At 34.5% G+C, this 20,789-nt stretch overlaps 3 protein-coding genes across 4 annotated transcripts; 1 reads left to right on the top strand and 2 right to left on the bottom strand.

Moving 5' to 3' along the window:
* Positions 1–973: 973 nt before the first annotated feature.
* Positions 974–2,638, bottom strand: LOC110627956 (probable WRKY transcription factor 75). Its single transcript, XM_021774375.2, has 2 exons — positions 2,125–2,638; positions 974–1,367 (listed from the first exon to the last, which is right to left on the bottom strand). Exons 1-2 carry the CDS (start codon positions 2,517–2,519, stop codon positions 1,190–1,192), a joined length of 573 nt encoding a protein of 190 aa, XP_021630067.1. The 5' UTR covers positions 2,520–2,638; the 3' UTR covers positions 974–1,189.
* A 3,876-nt stretch (positions 2,639–6,514) lies between these two features.
* On the top strand, positions 6,515–16,018 carry LOC110628453 (sphingosine-1-phosphate lyase). The gene is made up of 15 exons (XM_021775107.2): positions 6,515–6,807; positions 6,885–6,930; positions 11,356–11,507; positions 11,631–11,690; positions 11,944–12,168; positions 12,267–12,408; positions 12,606–12,656; positions 13,003–13,094; positions 13,719–13,845; positions 14,397–14,412; positions 14,792–14,899; positions 14,988–15,042; positions 15,126–15,272; positions 15,521–15,599; positions 15,769–16,018. The coding sequence occupies exons 1-15, from the start codon at positions 6,599–6,601 to the stop codon at positions 15,889–15,891; spliced, it is 1,632 nt and encodes a 543-aa protein (XP_021630799.1). The 5' UTR covers positions 6,515–6,598; the 3' UTR covers positions 15,892–16,018.
* Positions 16,019–17,653: 1,635 nt separating this feature from the next.
* LOC110627992 (protein LAZY 1) lies at positions 17,654–20,312 on the bottom strand. 2 transcript variants are annotated; one of them, XM_021774421.2, is made up of 5 exons: positions 19,998–20,312; positions 19,815–19,881; positions 18,671–19,449; positions 18,144–18,426; positions 17,654–17,924 (listed from the first exon to the last, which is right to left on the bottom strand). In XM_021774421.2, the coding sequence occupies exons 1-5, from the start codon at positions 20,001–20,003 to the stop codon at positions 17,905–17,907; spliced, it is 1,155 nt and encodes a 384-aa protein (XP_021630113.1). In that variant the 5' UTR covers positions 20,004–20,312; the 3' UTR covers positions 17,654–17,904. The 2 variants fall into 2 exon arrangements, with proteins under 2 accessions (XP_021630113.1, XP_021630112.1); XM_021774420.2 differs by having other exon boundaries at positions 18,671–19,473; positions 19,998–20,308.
* Positions 20,313–20,789: the final 477 nt, after the last annotated feature.

Genomic DNA, 20,789 nt, shown 5'->3' with positions numbered 1-20,789 from the left:
TCTTTAATTGCTTTAGGCAAAACAATCAAGGAAAAATCCAAATCTTGCTTGGCAGCTTGATGTTTCAAAATGTATATAAAATGTTTTAATTATAAAATAAAATAAATAATTTTTCTAATTACAGTTTCCCCTCTCTATAGGATTGATGGCGATCTACAGTAGACAACTTGTCGTCCCCTGCGGACGGGGCGGCTATGGATTCAGGTTTAGAGGGAGAGAAGATGACACGTTGAGTAATGAAGCATGGAGATCGTTGTCGTTCTGTGGCCACAAGCTTCAATTGCTGGTTTGACCACTGAATAAATTTGTAGATACAAGGCTGCTGATCTATTTTGGTCCTGTTGACATGCATTTGGGCAATTATTCATTGGGCTAAAATTTTTGCTATGCTGTTTAGGCCTAATAGACCAATGATACTCATAAATTTAAGGCCGGTAAAATTAATAGGCTATATACAATGGAAGGTAACTTTCTCTCTTATTTCAAACAAACGCAGGGATTTAAATTTGAAATTTCACTCATTTTTTTATATTTTAAAAGTGCAGAAAGACCAATCAAGTTATGTCTTAATTGATAGGTAAATTTACATAAATTATTCAATAAATTTTTCTTTATCATTTTCATTTTATAATTTTGCATAACTTATAAAAATATATAAATAGTTATTGATTTTGATTCCTAAAATCATGGATTTTTTTTATAAGCAATGCAATTTTATTAATATTAATACATATAAATCAAGACCAACAAAAGCAACATGAGATTCCTAAAATCATGTATTCTAAATTAGATTGTAATGAAGTCTGGAAGACAACCATAATCTCAATTACAAATTTAAAAATAAATTCATTTATCAACATTCAATACCATCTTTGAAGTATATAAATAACTTGAATAATGCTTTGCTTTGTAAATAAAAACATTAAAGGGATTTAAACAAAACTATTCTAAGTCATTAATATCTTAAAATGTACATATAATTAAATAGATTTCTTCTCCAAGGGAATACTAAAGAAACATGTAGTTAGTTAGAAATTTCAAAAGTAAATAATGTAAACAAAATATTTTTACATGGCATTTGAAGGAATAGAAACTCAAACTTTAAATGAAATGACTTTAGCCTGTTGAATTAAACCATTTTAGACTACAAGAAATTATTATTGTGCGGAGGATGATGATGGACTAATAATTAAAAGGAATTGTAGATTTGCATTTGGGTCAAGATGTGCTCAAAGTTATCCATAGACTTTTCAATTGGATGAGAATGCATTCCTTCATAGGTTGTGACAACAATTTCTTCATCTCTTGTCAATCTTTGAACTTGCTTTTTGACATTGCAACCTTTGTGAGTACACCGGTAATAGCTTCTACAAGCATTAAACAACAAACGTGTTAATTAATTCACACTGATGGTAATTAAGGTCAATTAATCAAGCTTCATCATTATATACCCTACATCACGTATTTGAAAACTCCAAAACAAGTTAATGTAGAAAAACTTTTTTTCATCGGTAGGTGGAGAGATTGGAGTCGAACTTGAACAATCAAGCGATCGTATATATTTTTTCGTCAATTCATTTAAGAAATGATAAACTCTAAAATTGAGAGTGATACTAAAAAATAAATAATTACATGTTTATAAAATTAAAGGTTAATAATATTTGGTAAATGGGAAAACATTAAGGTGGAGAAAGGTAATTTAAAATATGTAATTCCTATGATTTATGATATAACACACAGTAATTATACAGAAATATATAATTATTAATTGCAGGCTTATAGAATAATTATGTAATTGGATATGATTAATATGCTTTAAATATTTAAGAGTGAAAGTTTAAGAGATAGGGATTTTCTTAATGAAATTAAAACCTTCATGATAGTCATCAACACCTATGTGGTTGTGAGGAACTCATCTGCGCACAAATGCTATTTGATTTAATGCCAATCAGGAATAACATGATTAGCTTTTTCTTCAACTTCTAAGAGGGTAAGAAGTAAATAAGATATCGAGTTTAAATAATATAATTTTTTTTTTGTTTTCAGTATAATAAATTATACATGATCATTATGTTAGCTATACATGTAGATGGTAATTAAGAGGTAGAAAACTTTTGTACTGACCTTGGAAACTTATTGTTCTTGACAGCCTTTTGGCCATACTTTCTCCATCTATACCCATCATCAAGAATATCAACTCTGCTCCTTGTTTGAAAGGCATATCTATGTTTTCTCATCTTCTTCTCTGATGATGATCCCTTCTTCTTCTTCTTCCCCAATAATTCATCTTCATTTTCAGACCCACTAACGCTTTTATTCTGAGAAGATCTGTTGCTATTTTCACCATTTAAACCACCAACCACAGGACGATGATCTTCCATCTCCTGGATCAAGCCTAAGAACGCATTTTCATTGGTAGCTTGAAAGTAGTCTGTAAAACCTTGAGAACTGCCCATGTTCAATGACATGGGTGTTGCCACTGAAGATGAAAGCGGCAAAAATGGTGTGAAATTCTCCATTGGAAGTTGAGATTAGAGGAGAAAGACTAGGAGAGGAAAAGACTGTTCAAAGAATAATATGTGAGAGTCAAGTGGATGCGGCCTGCCGAGCTATTAAAAGCAAGAAAAATATGCAGAGAGGCTGCTGTGCCTGTGGATATGGCTATAGCCTTCCAGTTCTCAGCTTCTTTTGTCCTTTGTTTGGTGTCCTAATCGTAGACGGCACGTAAATTAGTGATTAGCCTTAGTAAACATGGATTCATTCGGGTGAAATTTCTAACATGTACCAATAAAAAATCAAGACTTTGATTTTATTGGATAATTTTAGCTTAAAGTTCAATAATTTTTCATAATCCTCTCTAAATATCTAAATTTTTCAGTCCATAAATGTGAACATAAATAATGATTTCGAATCATTGATGAATTTTAAGTATGAGATGCTTTATAATATTTTGAATTTCAATTCTAATTAAAGTTCATTTAATAAAAAAATTACTTATATCAGAACAAAACTTAGCTTTTTTTATCCCACTCAACGCAAATTAATTAAAAAAAAAACAACTAAAACTTGAAACAAATTGAAATAAATAATGTCTCCATCAAAGCCAACGTGCTTCAAACTTCATATGTGGAGTTCGGAAGCTTGCTTAGTTTAGTTGATTTTTTTTTAGTAGTAGTTGAATAATATTAAATTATATTTGACTAATAAATTTTAGTTTTTGAATATCATATTAAGTAAGGGGCACATATGAATTGAAAAAATAAATTATTATTATATTAAAAAAGTATATAATTTGAAATAAAAAATTTAAGTGGATGGTATTAATATATTTTTTAATAAATATTGAATAATATAAAATTATTTTTATGAAATAATTATTTATTTATCATTGCGGATGAGTGTTTGAATATGAAGCGATAGGCGCACGTGGTTTGAAATATGGTCGGACAAGGAATCGGCGCAGCCTCAAATCATATCCAAGAAAAGCAATTGGCCTCCTATTTTAGACCAAGCGCTTTTTTTGTTTTCTTGAATAATGTAAATTCGACCGCCGCTCCACATCGCCTCCATTTCTCACGGCAAGGCGATGAATTGGAGTCTTCTCCTGGAGTCATCATGCATGTTAACAGCAAAACAATGCACAGCAGCAGAAACAGAACTACAAACAAAGCATCATAAGCTCCAAAAGCCTCCCCTTTACACGAAAGTTAACTAGTAAAAAACTGAATAAATTTTCAATGTAAACGAAGGAGATGAAGTTTTATCAATCTCGTCTTTATATTTTCATAGAATTTTGGCTTCATAAGTGAGCTCAGCAACCTTGCTTTTGAAAGCGGCCTAGCTTTGTCCCCTTTGCTTTGAGCACAATGGAGAACATTATATATTCAACATGTCATTTTCTATTTTTCTAGTAGACGTTGAACAGTAAAAAGAGCTCTTTTTTTAAAAAAATATTTATAATTTTCCAACGAGTATTGTATATTTACATTTTGTACCCTAATATCTTTACAATTTTACACATGTTAAAAATGTTTTTTAAGAAAATTTGTTACTTACAAATATTTTAACATGAGATTTAAGATAAATACTTTGAAATCTAGAAAATAAGATTTACAGTATGAATGTAAACTTAAATGGAGAGGAAGACGTTCCTCCCTTTTTATCATTTTTTCTCTTTATCCTTTTTTTTTATCTATCAGTGACGTCTAACGGCCCCCTACAATGCCCCTATAATACCACATATTTTTATCACTCAGATCCGTACGTACAGACCTATCAGGTCACCTCTTTACGTTAGGCGACCATTTAATTCTCTCGACGCAAGTGCGGACAGGACTGCGAAGTGACTGGCCCTCTATTTTCTTTCACATCACATCACTATTTTCTTTCACATCACATCACTGGACTGAGTCATTTTCTATTGACTTTGACCTTACGACCGACCCGACCTGCTCCACACATTTAAGCTGAGGCTTAAGACGTTGAACCGGTTAACTGAAAGAATACTTTATAAACTTTGGACTAGCGTCATTCTCTTTAGTTTGATCTTGTCAAAATAGATGAGATACGACGATCATCAGATACGAATTTTAAGACTGATGTGAATTTGAAGACCGGGGCTATGGCCATGGTTATTTATTAACCTCGGAAATTAAGAATGAGGTGACGAGGATGAAGTTGGAGATACCTGCCGCAGCAGCCAACCTCTGCATGGCTGCGCCTTGCATGCATGGTCCATGTATAGAATTTTTAAGAATTAATGAGGTGAATTTTAATCCATGTATAGAATTTTCTTTTATTCAAACAACTAATTGATGGATGGAATCTTCAAACTCAAAATTTCATTAATTTCTATATGTATATATTTTTCAAAAATTAATTTTCTCTCTCTTATTCTTTGGTCCCACCATCTCCTTCCCCTCTATTCTCTAAACTTGTCTCTTTCCATCCTTTCGATCCATAGTTTTCAGGCGCATTCTAAAAAAATTATTTTATATAATCGTTATATATAATAAACTATTAATGATAATCATAATTAATAGCTATGAATATAAATATAGCATTTATAAATTTAATTTAATAATAAATATATTTAAGTAAATTTAAGAAATTTCAAATTGTACTTCTTTAATTATCATTAAAAAAAAAAATTGACTACATATACCGAATTTTCTTATATTTTACTTTTCATCCTATTTTCTAACATCAATTTTATGAGATCGATTACATAATAAATAAAAAGGATATAACTGAGAGAAATAAAAAAAAGACAGACATTATTAAAATTTAAAGTACAAATATTTTTTTACTATTAAAAAGCAATAATTTAGAATTCTTTTTTTTTTTTTCTTTTAGTAAATGAAAGATATGGGCCTCTCTCCCTCTCAGGCTGGGTAAGATTAAGATCCAACGCCCAATCTAAGTCTTCTTATGACCGTATTACTCGGCTCAAGTTTCGATCCTTTTTCTTTTTAATTTTTTTTCTTATATGTTCCCAGCCATTAATATCTGGAATTAAAGTCTTCCATTTTCTTAAACAAATATATAATTTTCAATCTTAAAATTAAATTCAATTATTATTAAATTAAAATATTTATATTGGATTTATATATTAATTACTATATATGATTAAACTTAAATTATATACAATAATTATAAATAAAAATATAATACTAATATCTACAATAAAGTTTAAAGTTATTTTGTCATAAAACTAATAATTGCTACTTAATAAGACAAAACTTGATCTTATTGCATCTTTGCTTAATGTTGACAAAAAAGCAAAAAGCCCGGATCTCATTCACACCACCACTAAAAAATTTGAAGGAATAAAAAAAAAAGCTTTAAAAATTCAACGACTATATAAAAAAATAATAATAATAAAAAACATTGCAACTAATCATAACCATCTGCCCCTTCCACGGCCACCATGATAAAAATAAAATCAAATGTTTTTTTTTTTTAAAATTGATATTTGTGTTTTTTTAATCTAAACATTTTAAATTTTAAATAATTACTGAGTTGTGTTCCCTAATTAACCTAATAATGACAATAATAGTAGTCATAAAAATAATTCATTAATTTTAACAAATAATTAAGTGACATATTTTATTATTTTTTAATAAAACAAAAATATTTTAAAAAGTAAATAAATTTATTATTTTAACTTTATTAACAATCTTTTCCTTAATTATGTAAAAATTAAAGTAAATTGTTTTTATGAGTCAAAGGATTACATACTCGACAAAGTAATTATAATTTTTAACTCTAAGTCTACATAAATTTAAAACTAGACTAAATAATTTTAAATAAAAAATTTAATTGCAAGTTTTATAAGTTTTTAAATTGTAATTTATGCTAATAAAAATAATAATGATTAAAAAGAAAACCGGTCCGAGATGCTGAATAGGCGGAGGCCGGTCGGCGGGCAGGCCCGCCAAACAAATGGAACGTTTCTTGCACGCGATCCAAACTTAACCCAAAATCTAAAACTAAACAAAACCCCCCACGCAACTCTCTCTCTCTCTCTCTCTCTCTCTCTCTATGTAGTTTGCTTCCTGTTGGTCTTATCGCTTTGAGCTTCTTCGAATCCACAGTAATGGACATGGATATGGCTTCTCTCTACTCATTATTCAATGAGTTTAGAGCTTCTGCTAATTCCTTCTTATCGGAATACGAACCTCTTGTTCTGCTTATTGTTCCTCTCTTTACTCTCATTCTTGCACGGATTCTCCGCTCGTTTCTTCGCGTCCTTTATGAAAATGGTCTCAGAGCCACCATTATTGGGTTTCTCATGACCTGCATCAAGTAAGTAATCACGAATATGCTTTTTTTTTTCTTTTCCAATTTGTTTAACTAAATTTTGTTTTGTTCTTAAAATGAAGGATGGTGCCTTGGGTGAAGAGTTACATCGATGCGGAGAAGCAGAAGGTTAGGCAAAGTGTTCTCTTTGAGTTCAACGATGGTGATTGTGTGATTTATAGATTTTATTTAATCAGGCTAAAGGGAAAAAGCGTAAACATTAGTTGCATTAAATGCCCAATTTCGGTTATGGCGTTTAAAGTTGTTTGTGTGTAAGAATTACTTTTAGCCATTCTAGGCTGCTCCTATGGTTTGTTTTTCTAGGTTGATGAACCAAACCATATTCGTGGTCAATTATCCTTTGAAGTGGCATAGCTTGCAGATTGTAGTAAGAAGGCAATTTTGGGCAGTTACTGTTAAGATTTATTAGATAAGCTCAGGTAGCTTCTATTGTTGAATTATGAATAGGCTGATATTAGCGTGATAATGTGAGGTCTTTTTCCTAGAAGAAATGTCTGACCTGATACTTGCAATTGAAACTAATCACTAGTATAGATTGTCATGAGTTTCTACCACTATATGTTTTGGGTTGTTGACTTTGCTTGTTTGTGAGTGTGTCAAAAAAATTATCCAGGTTTATTGTGAAACTAATAACATGTGCTTTTAATCTTGTAATAAGATAAAGGAATGACCGGATAATTTCCGTATATTTCTATATTGAAGTGTGTATATATACAGATTATAAGGCCTTGTTAAGACAACTCCTAAAAATCCTCTATTGATCAATTAGTTTATAATTATGTAATCTCCTATGATTATATACAGATTATGTTCACGCACTAACACTCCCCTCAAGTTTGATTATAGATGTTTATCATGCCCAACTTGTTAGAAAAATATTCTATTCGAGACATATTTAAAATTTTGGTGAGTAGATCACTCAGTTGCTCTCCTATCTTCATTTAACCGGTGAAAATTAAATTTTCTTGAATTTTCTCACGGATGAAATGACAATCAACTTCAATATGCTTAGTCTGTTCGTGGTATATTGGATTGGAAGTAACGTAAAAAGCAGCCTGATTATCACACTAAAGTTTTGCGGGTGACACAACATCCATACCAACTTCCTTCAGCAGATGATTTATCCACAAAATCTCACAAGTGGATTGAGCCATGACCCTGTATTCTGACTCGGCACTGGATCTAGATACCACATTTTGCTTTTTACTTTTTGCTTTTTACTTTTCTAAGATATTAGATTTCCTCCAACATATACACAGTAGTCTATATTCGACCTTCTATCCCTTTTGGATCCCGCCAAGACAACATTAGAAAAACAGTCAAGTGCAGTATGCTCATGATCACTGTAGAGTATACCGAGTTCAGGAGTCCCTTTTAGATAATATAGAATTTATCCTAGAGCGGTCCAATATTTCGCTGTAGGTGCAGACATGAACTGGTTTACAACGCTTACTGCAAAAACAATATCTACCCGAGTCATCACCATAAGGTAGTTCGGCTTTCCAACCAACCTCCTGTACCTCTCTGGATCATCATAAGGTTCTCCGTCATCTTTTGTAAGACATATATTAGGAATCATTGGTGTGCTATATGGTTTAGTTCCCATCTTCCTAGTTGACTCAAGTCTTCGACTCCTAAGAAATACTTAAGCTGACTCAAGTCTTTGGTATGAAAACTCGCATGCAAGTAGTTTTTGAGAGAAGAGATCCCTGTATTATCATTCCCTGTAATGACAATATCATCAACATATACAAGAAGGAGAATAATACCAATATCTAAATTTCTATAAAAGACTGAATGGTCACACTTGCTTTTTTTCAACCTAAATTTTTGAACAACTTCACTAAACTTGCCAAACCATGCACGGAGACTCTGCTTTAAACCGTATAAAGATTTCTTCAAATGACAGACTTTTCCATACTCCCCCTAGCAACAAACCTTCGTGGTTGCTCCATATACACATCCTCTTGGAGGCCACTATGTAAAAATGCATTTTTGATATCTAACTGGTGTAAAGGCCAATGCTGAGAAGCAGCTAGGGAGATGAACAAGCAAACTGAGGTCATTTTTGCAGGTCATTTTTGCTACAGGAGAAAAAGTGTCAGAATAGTCAATGTCATAGGTTTGGGCATAATCTTTGGCGACAAGATAGGCCTTAAGCCTCGTTATGGAACCATCTAGATTGACTTTGACGGCAAAAACTCATTTATAGCCCACGACCTTGTTGCTAGAGGGTAAATCAACTAGTTTTCCAAGTATGATTTTCATCTAGAGTCTTGATCTCTTCAAACAATGCATCACGCCATTTAGAATGAGCCAGTGTCTCTTTAATTGTTTTAGGCAAAGAAATGAAATCTAGGGTGACAATTAAGGAGGTAGAAGAAGGAGATAGGTGATCATAAAACAGAAAGTTAGCAACAGAATAGATAGATTTATACTGTCATTTACCTTTTCGAAGACTAATGGGAAGGTCAAGGTCACTTGGTGGTGGATCAGATGGCGAAGAAGATTCTGGTGCAGGACATGTATCATCAGGTAAGGTCTCCGAGAGTAAACTTGAACAACTGACGGTTTAACAGGAGGCTGAGTATTAGAAGGAATGTTACCATCAGATTGTACAGCAGAAGGCATACTCGAAGAGGTCCCACAATCAGATATGATTCTATAGATGAGCCACTCGTTGTCCTTCTCTTAATCAGAAGAGGTTTGTGCAACAGGATAAAAAAGAATTTACTCGGAAAAGACTACATCTGTTGAGACCAGATATTTGTTGAGGTCTGGAGAGTAACACCGATACCCTTTCTGAAGGCGAGAATATCCCAAAAAAACACACTTCAAAACTTTAGGATCAAATTTAGTCACATGAGGCCTAACATTCCGAACATAGCAAGTGCTGTCAAACAGTTGTGGTTCGGGAGGAAATAATAGCTTCTTAGGAAAGAGGATATTATAAGGAGTATTACCGTTTAGTACTGTGGAGGGCATGCGATTAATGAGAAAGTACACAGTAGAGATAGTATCGGCCCAAAATTGCTTAGAAACTTGCATTTGAAACAATAGAGCTCGAGCAGTCTCAAAGAGATGTCGATTCTTCCTTTTAGCTATCCCATTTTGAGTGGGTGTATCAACACATGACGATTGGTGAAAAATACCATGTTGAGTCATATAAGTCTGGAATGATTCTAACATATATTCTTTAGCATTCTTGCTCCGCAAAATTTACACAGAAATATTAAATTGAGTTTTGATTTCAGCACAAAAGGCAAAAAAATGAGAAAATACTTTTGAATGATGCTTCATAAAATAAATTCAAGTCATTCTAGAGTAATCATTTACAAAGGTGATAAAATATCTGAATCCGGTCTTAGATCCAACTGGACATGGTCCCAAACATCTGAATAAACTAATTCAAAAGCAGACTCAGCTCGTTTATTGACTCTAGGACTTAAAGAGTTTCGATGATGTTTTGCAAAATGACATGACTTACATTCCAGTAAAGATACCTCATGAAATTGAAGGCATAACTTTTTCAAAACTGGTAAAGAAGGGTGTCTTAACTGACAGTGTGCTTCAAACGGAGACATTACACTAGAGCAGTCAACAGATCGAGGCACTCATGCATCCAAAATGTAGAGACCCCTAGGTACATGTCCTTTACCAATAATCTGTTTCGTCACAAGATCCTGAATGAGACAATGATCAGGAAAAAAAAGAACACAACAATTTAGGTCTTTGATAAGTTTACTCACAGAGATTAAATTAAAGGTAAGATTAGGTTTAACAGTCCCAGAACCCTTAACATTATAAGTTGACCCATCAGCTATAATAACAGGAGAAAGTGCTTTATGAGATCGAAAGCTAATAAAAATATGAGGATTACCTGTCATGTGATCCGTGGCACTAGAATTAATGACCCATTTATATAAAGAGGAAATAAGACACGTTTTACCTATCTCAGCCACTATTGAAGACGTTGGGATAATTTTAATAATATGGGTCTTATTGTCAGAAACTATTTCAACCAAAACTTTATACTCCTATACCTTCAAACGAATTAAAAGAAGATAACAAAATCTAACCCAGCAAATAGTAACTCAGTGAACAGTACCTGGCTTGAACGGTATCGGAAACGCCTCAACCCAATATCCAAAGGGCAAACGAACCACAGGTCTGATAAGGAGGCTGCAAGCCTTGGGTGGGCAGTGAGAGATAAATATTACCCTAGATGGGTAACCTAAAAAAAACAGGAGCCCTAAATTTCCAAAAAAATTTAAAACTCGACGGGAGAGAAAAAAAAATTACGGGAATAGCTCTGATACTATGTAATAAGATAAGAAATAATTGGATAATTTCTGTATATTTTTCCATTGAAGTAAGTGTGTGTATATATAGATTATAAAGTCTTGTTAAGGCAACTCCTAAAAATCCTCTATCAATCAATTAGCCTATAATTATGTAATCTCCTATAATTATGTACGGATTATGTTCACACTCTAACAAATCTTTTGGATTTGCTGGCCTTTGAATATGTAGGTTGTTGATAAGATGCAGTCTGGTGGTAAATCTAAACGAGAAAGCTGGAGGTCTGAGTTGCCAAGAGAAGGCTTAGGAGCTGGGGTCTTAGAAAAAATGAAGGAAGAGAAAAGGAATGACATTGCTTGGCGAGGAAAATGCTCTGGTACAGTGTATGTTTGCAATTATTACCAAGTGCTCCATTTATGGTTTTCTCATGCATTAATGGTGAGGAAACTCGCTGTTGTGCTTGACTTCTTTTGGTGTTTCAATTCTTTTTGTTCTATATCTTGCAGCTACATTGGAGGAACTGAATCTGAAGGACATTTTTCTTTGATAAATGAGGCATGTTCAATGTCAGTAAGATTTGGCACATCCTTTGCCTTTATTTATTTATGTAGTCATGCTGCAAGTTTTTTCTTCAAATATTTTTGTCCTTAATAAAATTCAATCTTTAATTAAGAACTCATCCAGTGCTTTTATTTAATACAACGTCCGTGATAAGCCTAAACAACTATCGGCAAACATGATGATTGTGTTCTCCATTTGTTATTGTCAACTTTTCCTTTGGTTATCCCCTAGTAAAACTTGGATGGAATTCATTTTCAGGTTTTCACATACCAATCCATTGCATTTCGATATATTCCAGAGTGTTGCACGATTTGAAGCAGAAGTTGTTGCGATGACTGCTTCACTACTTGGCAGTAAAGAAAAAGCTTCTGGAGGAGAAGTATGTGGAAACATGACATCAGGAGGAACTGAAAGTATATTATTGGCTGTCAAATCATCTCGTGACTATATGAAGGGAAAGAAGGGAATTACAAGACCTGAAATGTATGCTTATTAATATTTTCAAATATGATTTTCATTTGTTTGCTGATTTATCCCTGATTTAAGAATTTTAATAAGACTGATTTCATTCCTAAGAATAGGATCATACCTGAATCTGCACACTCAGCATATGACAAGGCAGCACAATACTTCAACATAAAGTTGTGGCGTGTTCCAGTGAATGAGGAATTTCAAGCAAATGTCAAAGCAATAAGACGACATATTAACAAAAATACCATTTTGGTATACATTCTGCACTTGAGAACTTTTTACTGAATTTGTCTCTCAATCCCCATTCCCCACCCCAATTCCAATCCAAACACAAAAGTTAAGAGAGAACTTCTGAAGAATGATGTTGCCATGCTAAGGTTGCTTTATCTAACATAAAATCAATTGACAAGCTGGCCTGATGTTAATATCATGGTGCATTGGTTCTGCAGATTGTTGGATCTGCACCGGGGTTTCCTCATGGCATCATTGATCCTGTTGAGGTATGTGATTTCCACATCCTGACTCCCAGTTAGTAGTAAATCTTTAATATCTGGATTCCTTAAGGCTTACCGAAGCTTCGTAGAGAATAGAGATCAATAGCTCTCTATGGAAAGGAAGCTATACTCACTACTACCAAAGATAGATAGGTTTGTAAAAGGTCAGATTCATGCTATAAAATGGAAGTCTTAACTTGGAGTCCTTTAGAAAAAGGAACTTGGCATGTATGTGTTTGAAAGGTGGGTAAGAAGTAGAAATAGCAAACCCTATGGCTGGACCAAAGGCCTGTCATGGACCAATATTTGATCCAGCTCCATTTACTTGACAGTAATTTTTCTATTTTTTCAGGAGCTTGGAGAATTGGCTTTACAGTATGGAATATGTCTCCATGTTGACCTCTGTCTTGGTGGTTTTGTGTTACCTTTCGCTCGTCAACTTGGGTATGTCTGATTCTGTTAGGAATCAATTATCTTTCATTTGTCGGTTGCCAATTTGTGTGGCTTTTTTACTAACCATGAAATTCTTGTATTAAAGGATTTGATTCGGAGTTTCCTGGCTGTTTTTGTTTCAATATGCATGTTTTATTTCTGAAATCAGGTCTGAGGAATGTAAATACTTATCTGTTGAAGCATGCACGCTATAAGGTTATATTCAAAATAATCAGAAGTATAATAACTGATTAGGCACTAAAGCTTAGTTCGAATACTTGAGCCATCTGTCTTGGATTGAATTGAAAGTTATCAATAGTTCATAGCTGTTGCATTACTATATAGGCAGTGTCTTTGTGTGTAGTTTTGGCTTTGGCTCTCAGTAGATGGTTAATATATCATATTTGTCCTCTATGTTTTTGGATGCCATCACATCAATAAGTAGATCCTACTAATCTGTTTCAAAAATTCTTTACCAATTACCACTATTGATGAGTTTGTTATCCATGCAGCTTATCACCAATTTTAACCCTGCTGGTTAATTAGGCTGGCAGTTATTTTATTTAAGTGCCTTGAGATGTTAATTAGAATCTCTCTCAATCTCCCATCACGTGCTCTTTTCTGTCTCTGATTCAGATATCCAATATCACCTTTTGATTTTTCCGTTAAGGGAGTAACCTCAATATCAGTGGATGTGCATAAATATGGGCTGGCTCCTAAAGGAACAAGTGTAATTCTATACAGAAATCATGATATTAGGAAGGTAAAGTATACTTTGATGTTCCTCATCTTAGAAGATAATGCTTTCACTTATCAAGTGCAGTCACACAAATGAAATACTGTCTCTCTCTGGTTCTAATATAATTCCAGTATCGTACTGATTTTTTTATGGGATGTATTGTACTGGTGCTTGCTATCATGCAACATGGCTTCAGGAAACTACATTTGATTTTGGGAAACTGATACTGCTCAGCCTGAGAATCATTGTTTTCTTTGTTTTTTTCCCCAAAATTGAATTGCATATCTCATGCATTTCCCACATAAAAAATGAATTGTTCTGTTTTTGCTTCTCATTGTTCTTTTGCCCCTTTACCAATTAAGTAGGGTAAACAGTAATCAGGACAACAAAATCTTGGTAATTAGAATTTTTAAATAAAAGGTTTGATAGAGATGCACATTATTTTTTTTTTTTTTATCTTATATGTTGCTCTTTTATTTGTTAATGTATCTTCTTATTTCTTTCTAATATGTGTTTCTCGTCACTGCATTGACTTTTTCTTGCGCTTGGGTCCTTGCCTCATTGTTTTCCAACAGCATCAATTTGTTGCTGGTAAGTTTAATTCTCTTTGCCAAATAAATTTTAACACAATAGTCTTGTTTTGCTTTTACTTGAAGAAATCCTTTTTTAAGTGGTAGCTTATTGTTTTTTTCTTGGGAATATCTTATTCTAGTGTTAGCTTAACCGGCAAGGGCTTCTTTGATTCTTTTTATATGACTTTAATTCACAAAGATCATGTGTGTTATAAAAGGAGATTATTGGAGAAGTATGTGTTTCTTGGGGTGAAAATAGGGGTTAATGTTTGGGCGTTGGCAGATTTTGTGATAAATTGATGGGACCAGTTTGGAAGACAAATTGATCCTTACTGTTTTGCTGGTCTCAGTTATGTTGTGGTGTTCTAAATCTGTTTTTTTTTTTTTCCTTCCTGCAGTCACCGAGTGGTCAGGTGGGCTATATGTGTCTCCTACCATTGCTGGTAGCAGGCCTGGGGGTTTAATAGCTGGTGCTTGGGCTGCAATGATGTCACTAGGACAAGAAGGTGTTAGCATTTGGTTTCCTTTATTGCTTATCCTGATATTCATTAATTTATATTTTTTGACTGATCATTGTTTCCTTATATCATTAAGGGTTCTTGGAGAACACTAAGGCAATAATGAAAGCATCCAAAAAAATTCAGAAAGGGTTTGTACTTGTACTACCCATCTGGCTCCCTCTTTAGACTGTCTGATAACTTTACTGAATTATGATTTTTCTTTTTTGGGTAGCATAAAGGAGATACCTGAGTTATTTATCATTGGGAAGCCAGATATGACAATCGTGGCATTTGGATCAAATGTTCTAGACATATTTGAAGTCAATGATATAATGTCATCAAAAGGCTGGCACTTAAATGCGTTGCAGAGACCCAACAGGTAACTGGAAACATGTGCATAGATAATGCCATAGCTACCTCTGGTGGCAAGTTAATCTACTACTCATTGATGATGCATGTGAAAATATGAAGTCCCCATTTTTAATTTATTGATCCTAAATGGTTAGCCACTGGTTCGATAGTTTGTACCCCTTGTATTCAGTCTCGTTAGTTGATTTTGAACATCAATTTTGATTGGCACATTTTTAAAGTACTTATTCTTGCTTTCTGTTTATATGGCTAAAACAGCCTGCACATATGTGTTACTCTTCAACATGTATCGGTTTGTGAGGACTTTCTTCAGGATTTGAGAGAATCTGTGCAAACTGTAAGTTCTCAACTCTCATGAAAGTACTTATGAAATTAGCCTACCATTCAATAAAACCATTTATTAAGAAGCAAGTGCTTTAAATTTTATATTTTTCATTTGGGTTGATAACGTTAGTGGGGATGCATTCAATGTTTCACTTGATTCTTCTCTTCTTGAACCTTCGTAGGTGAAAGAAAATCCAGGTCCTATAAGTGGAGGCCTAGCTCCAATTTATGGTGCAGCAGGGAGGATTCCAGATAGAGTAATGGTCAAGGAGTTGTTGGTAAATTACATGGACAGTACATGCTAGAGGAATTCCCTCTCCTATGGCTTCAATTGTTACCTATATTGCTTTCCGTTCTTTTGATTTGTTGTATCAGGCATTCAAAACATTTTGACTATGAATGAAATAAACCTAGACTTGTTTATATTTTCAATTGTTGTATATCATATTTGCCTTAAATTGTATTACGGTTTTGTTGTGTTGATCTGAGCTGATCCATTACAGATCCTTTTAACAGCGACCCAGGTTCCCTGTGGTTCCAGTTATGCTTGATAATAAAACCATGGAACCGAGTTTTTTGGGGCTGGATTTATCCGTTCCATCCTAAGCGTCGAACGGCAGCTAAAGTTCAAGGAGGTTGGAATTAAACCATTTTGTCTCTACTAAGCTAAGTGACTCGATCCAGGTCAAACCAGTTCGGTTCTAATATCAAACTGGCTCTTGGCCGCGTCTTTCTCAAGTAAATACTTGAATTTTACCCCTTGAGTGTGTTGAACCAAACTTTATTGATGATTTACTTTTCAATTAAAAATTAATTCTAAAGTTAGACCTCTATAAGGCGAGGGGGTAGGCTTACTATTTATCGTTTGCCCAAGTCTCCTGCGGATGGGCAGGAAGGTCATTCAAAAAGAGTAGAAAGCAATATGCGGCGCAGACAGTTTGCAGGAACGCCTTGTGAACCTGACTCAACAATTCAGGGGGCTGCCTGAGCAAAATGACTGCGGAGGCAATAGCTGTCCGGCTCTTCAGTACAGCATGCGATTAAACAACACACTTCAAAAACAGCAGACTTTCTAGTCGCGTATACGCTGATAAACTAACACCTTAATTCTACCTAAACTGGAGAGATGTCTTTGATTTTTTAATGGGAAACAAAATTAGAAAATTTAATGAATTCCGGTAGCACGGCAGGCTAATCGTCCCAGTGAGGGACTTATCTCGAACCATCTGTCGCCAAGCGTGAAGTGAACGACGATTTGGTGTTTTGGACAGAAAATAGATGGGCTGTCTAATCATTCACGCATGGAAAAGTTTTATAAGCTTGAGGCGCTTCCGTTTGTACTCTTCTCGGTTCTAATGACTCTCCGTGATTTCCAGTTCATTTCTGGTCGCTGTCAAGGATTATTTTAACCAGCCAATAATGAGCTGAACTGGGTGCTTACAGCTTCTTCTTCTTGTATGAATTGACCAAAAAATTGATGCTAAAATCTTCAAAAAATTCTAAAAAAAAATAATGGTGATTGTTATTGCCTTGTGGTGAGTTTTTCAATAGAAAGGAAAGGGGTTGGGGGATAACCTATTTACTTCCTTTCCCTCTTAACTAATTTTTTCGATTAGTTCTGGGGGAATGTGGCGAACTAGTCTTTCATGACAGGAAAAATTTACTGTTGCTTTAATGGATTACTTTGCTTGATGCTTTTGTTGTTATAGATTATAGATTCCTTGTTTTACCTGCCCATGTACTGTTAATCAGAAATAGACAAGTTCCCTTTTCTCATCCTCCATTATTTGATTGATCATGCTAAGGAGATTAAAGTAATACCATTTTCAAGGATTTGTGGAAGATACGGGCACATATATTTATCCACAAAGGTGCATATATCTTCTTAATGAATTTAGATAATAAAGGTCAAATTATGGGGGGAAACGATTGAATATTATTGCTTAATTGCATAATTAATGAATTAATTTTGCATTGAAACTTGTTGAAATTCTGCATATCGGATACGCATGTAGTTCTTGTTTATAAAGAGCATCATCTCAGCATAGCACTTTTAGACTTGATTCATGATACAATTTATAAATGCAGCATAGTTTCCCTTATGATTAATGCAAAAACAGTATGTGTTACGTTACATATTAATGTTTAAAAAGGCAGCTTTTGGGAACGACTGCCTTTCTATTTATTTGTTCCACTCAAGTTCTATGAACACAACTAATCACGTATTACTAGCACCAATCACCCATACAATCACACTATTACAGTACCGAATCAAAGACAACAATTTTAGAACCACGCTTTATTGCTGCATCTGCCTTTTACAGCTCCAACACAAGGTCTACAATGTAAACATAGAACTGAATTAGCATAGTTGCTTAAAGTTATTATGAAGCAAAGGGTATTATAAATATATAATAACAGGTGCAGTCCATCTTTCAAATCCTTTAAAGATACGAAAATCTGTTGAGTGAACATTAACAAGAAGCTAAAATAAGATATCCAATCGGTGCTTGGTATTTTAGTGTATTTAGGAATGTGAAATATAATGTTTACTTACAGTCTGCATCTGTTTTTATCCAGTATTCCCTGCTTCCATTTGAGTCACTGCTGCTAAGAGTGAACTGGGGTGGGTTAGATTGACTCTTGTAGCGCCTTATGCTGCGCTTTGAAAGGGCTCGCTGAGGAAGTACTGTGATGTCTTCATCTAGGAGCATTTGACTTCCATTGTTGTGTCCCCCATTGTTGGTGCTCTTCTTATTCTCGTTCTTTTGGGGTTTATCTGCCTTCCTTGCTGATGTTGAGCTTTCAGGATGAACTTTCCTGTGGAACATTTGTAGGATCTGCACACCACACATTGATCAGAATTTTATACTGAGGATAGTATACATACCCTGTGAAACCTGAAATCTGTAAATTACTTGTCCGTTGTGCAAAATTTCAGTTACACTTTAAATTCATATATATGATCGTTGGGCTGGCTGCAAGATTGAGACCAATGGAATTTTTTCTTTTACTTGCATAACATTTAGATACTATAGCAACACTGAAGCAAGAAGGAATTTGACGGAGATGGCATATCTATACCTTGTGCAGTTTCGTTTCTGCTAAAGCAGGATCAACAGTTCCACCAGCAGCGGCAGCAGAGCTCCTAGAAGAAGCATGGGACATTTTTTTCTTCAGCATCTTTTTCATGAGATGCACAGTAGATTTATCAGCTTCCTTCTCGATGCGCTTCTCATCCCTTTCACATTTACCCCCAGAATTCTCTTCTGCTATTTTAGTCCTCTGAAAGAGCTCGCCAAGGGATGTTCTATTTTCCTTCTTTGCCACAGTTGTTGTTTCTGATAGTTCAATTGCTGAACCAAAAAGGTACCCCTGGAGTGGACAGACTGTAGATTCATTCACATTTGTCTCCTGGCCTTCTATTGGCTTTCCACTAAGGGTAATAGTGCTACCCTGACTGCTCCTCCCTGCACTGACATAACTGTTTCTTCCTGATGAGTCATTATCTTCTTCCGCCACCAGAACCTTCTCCAACTCATCATTGATGAGCTTCAATTCGTTCTCAGTTACTTCAGTCTCTTTTTCAGTTATGTTCTCAACAGAGATGGCAAATGTTGGTGTCGAGGGATTGGTATTGACTGGATCTGAACCAAGGGTACCAATTGCAAGAAAACCATGGAATAACTCAGATATGGCAGCTGATGATTCTTCTTCATAGTCTTCCTCTTCTTCTTCTTCAATTCTAGCTGCTTCCATGCCAGCAAAAGATTTTCGAAGGTGATCTTTCTGGGCTTGCTTGAATGATCGGGTTCCATAGTTTGGTTTTGCGTAGTATTGTTGGTCATCAAGTGATGGCTGTCCTATAAGACAATTGCAAGCATGACCTGACACAGAGTGTGTTAAATGAACTTGACTGAAAAGGTTCAACCACTACCATAACATAATCGACAAATCCAAGAAGTAATTTAGGACAAAATGCAATATGAGAATGCAATTGATTCTCTTGGTTTCTTTCTTAATTAGTGCCATTATATAACAGGCTTTTGATGGTGAACATGTGTCCTGGGAGATCAACATGAGCCTGCTTGCCAAGAATTTAGTGTCTTTTGCAGGTGTAAAATATGAACTATGCATGACTATCTTCTAACACAAAGATGAGGCCATGGTATGCCTGTTTGAATAGTAGAGCTTATCAGGAGCATCTATATGGCAGAAAGAAACTTACCAATGGCAAAATCCTTCAGCGGCTCACTGCTATTCTGACGGAACTTACGGTGCATCCAACCTAGTAACTGCAATAAGAAGTGATTTTGGTGGTTAGCTCATGATGCATTGGGGAGTATAATTTTCTTCACCAAGAATAAATTGTACTGTTATCTATTGGGTACATAAGGAGCAAAGACATAACCTTCATTTCTTTCTTTCTCTCAGAAAACCCAAGCTTTGTTCACTTTGATTGTGATGAGAAGATGGGAGATGAGCTACTTTTCATAATCAGAAGTAGAACTGTTTATGATGAAGGTGGCTGGAGAGAAACACAGAGATAGTTACAAGCTTTGGGTTGGAGTTGGCTATTCATTGTCAAGATCAAATCATGTGGGCAGATTGATGGTGGGTCCTGACCCATCCAGCAGATGCTTATGTGTAAGCCACGTAGTTGTTTTGTTGCAAAATTGATCAATTTTTTCTGCTATGTTCATCTTTGATTGCTCTACGTAAGAATCCTGCATTAAGCACTTGATGTAACTTGATGTAGCCATTCCTTTTAATACTCTAGTGGCATGCACCTTAATCTAATGAATCTATATTTGCAGATGCATTTAAGCATGTTGAATTGACCAATAGCCTGTGTGATATGTTTAAAAATGGACCTTTCCAAATTGATATGTTTACACACATGCACTTCCTGTTATCTTTACAATAATAGCTATTGTTCTGTACGTTCTTTTCAAAAGTGGGGACACAAGACAATATCATGTCGGAGTTTAATGAGTTCAAGGACATTTCCACAAATATAAAGATCTATTTCTTATTCGGGACTAGGGTACAACAAGCTGAAATGCTCATTGCTTTTATTGCTGGTATTCCCCACTAATGGGATACCTTGTCTGAAAATTTCCTTCTACGATAATATACTTAATTTTGTGTATTTATTAAATATGTTCTTAGGATTTGCATGTTCACAGTGATCAGTCGATCG

This window comes from Manihot esculenta, chromosome 12 (genome assembly GCF_001659605.2).
Source record: "Manihot esculenta cultivar AM560-2 chromosome 12, M.esculenta_v8, whole genome shotgun sequence".
Lineage (NCBI taxonomy): Eukaryota > Viridiplantae > Streptophyta > Magnoliopsida > Malpighiales > Euphorbiaceae > Manihot > Manihot esculenta.
The sequence above is the reverse complement of the archived record's forward strand: the minus strand, read 5'-3'. Positions and strand labels throughout refer to the sequence as shown.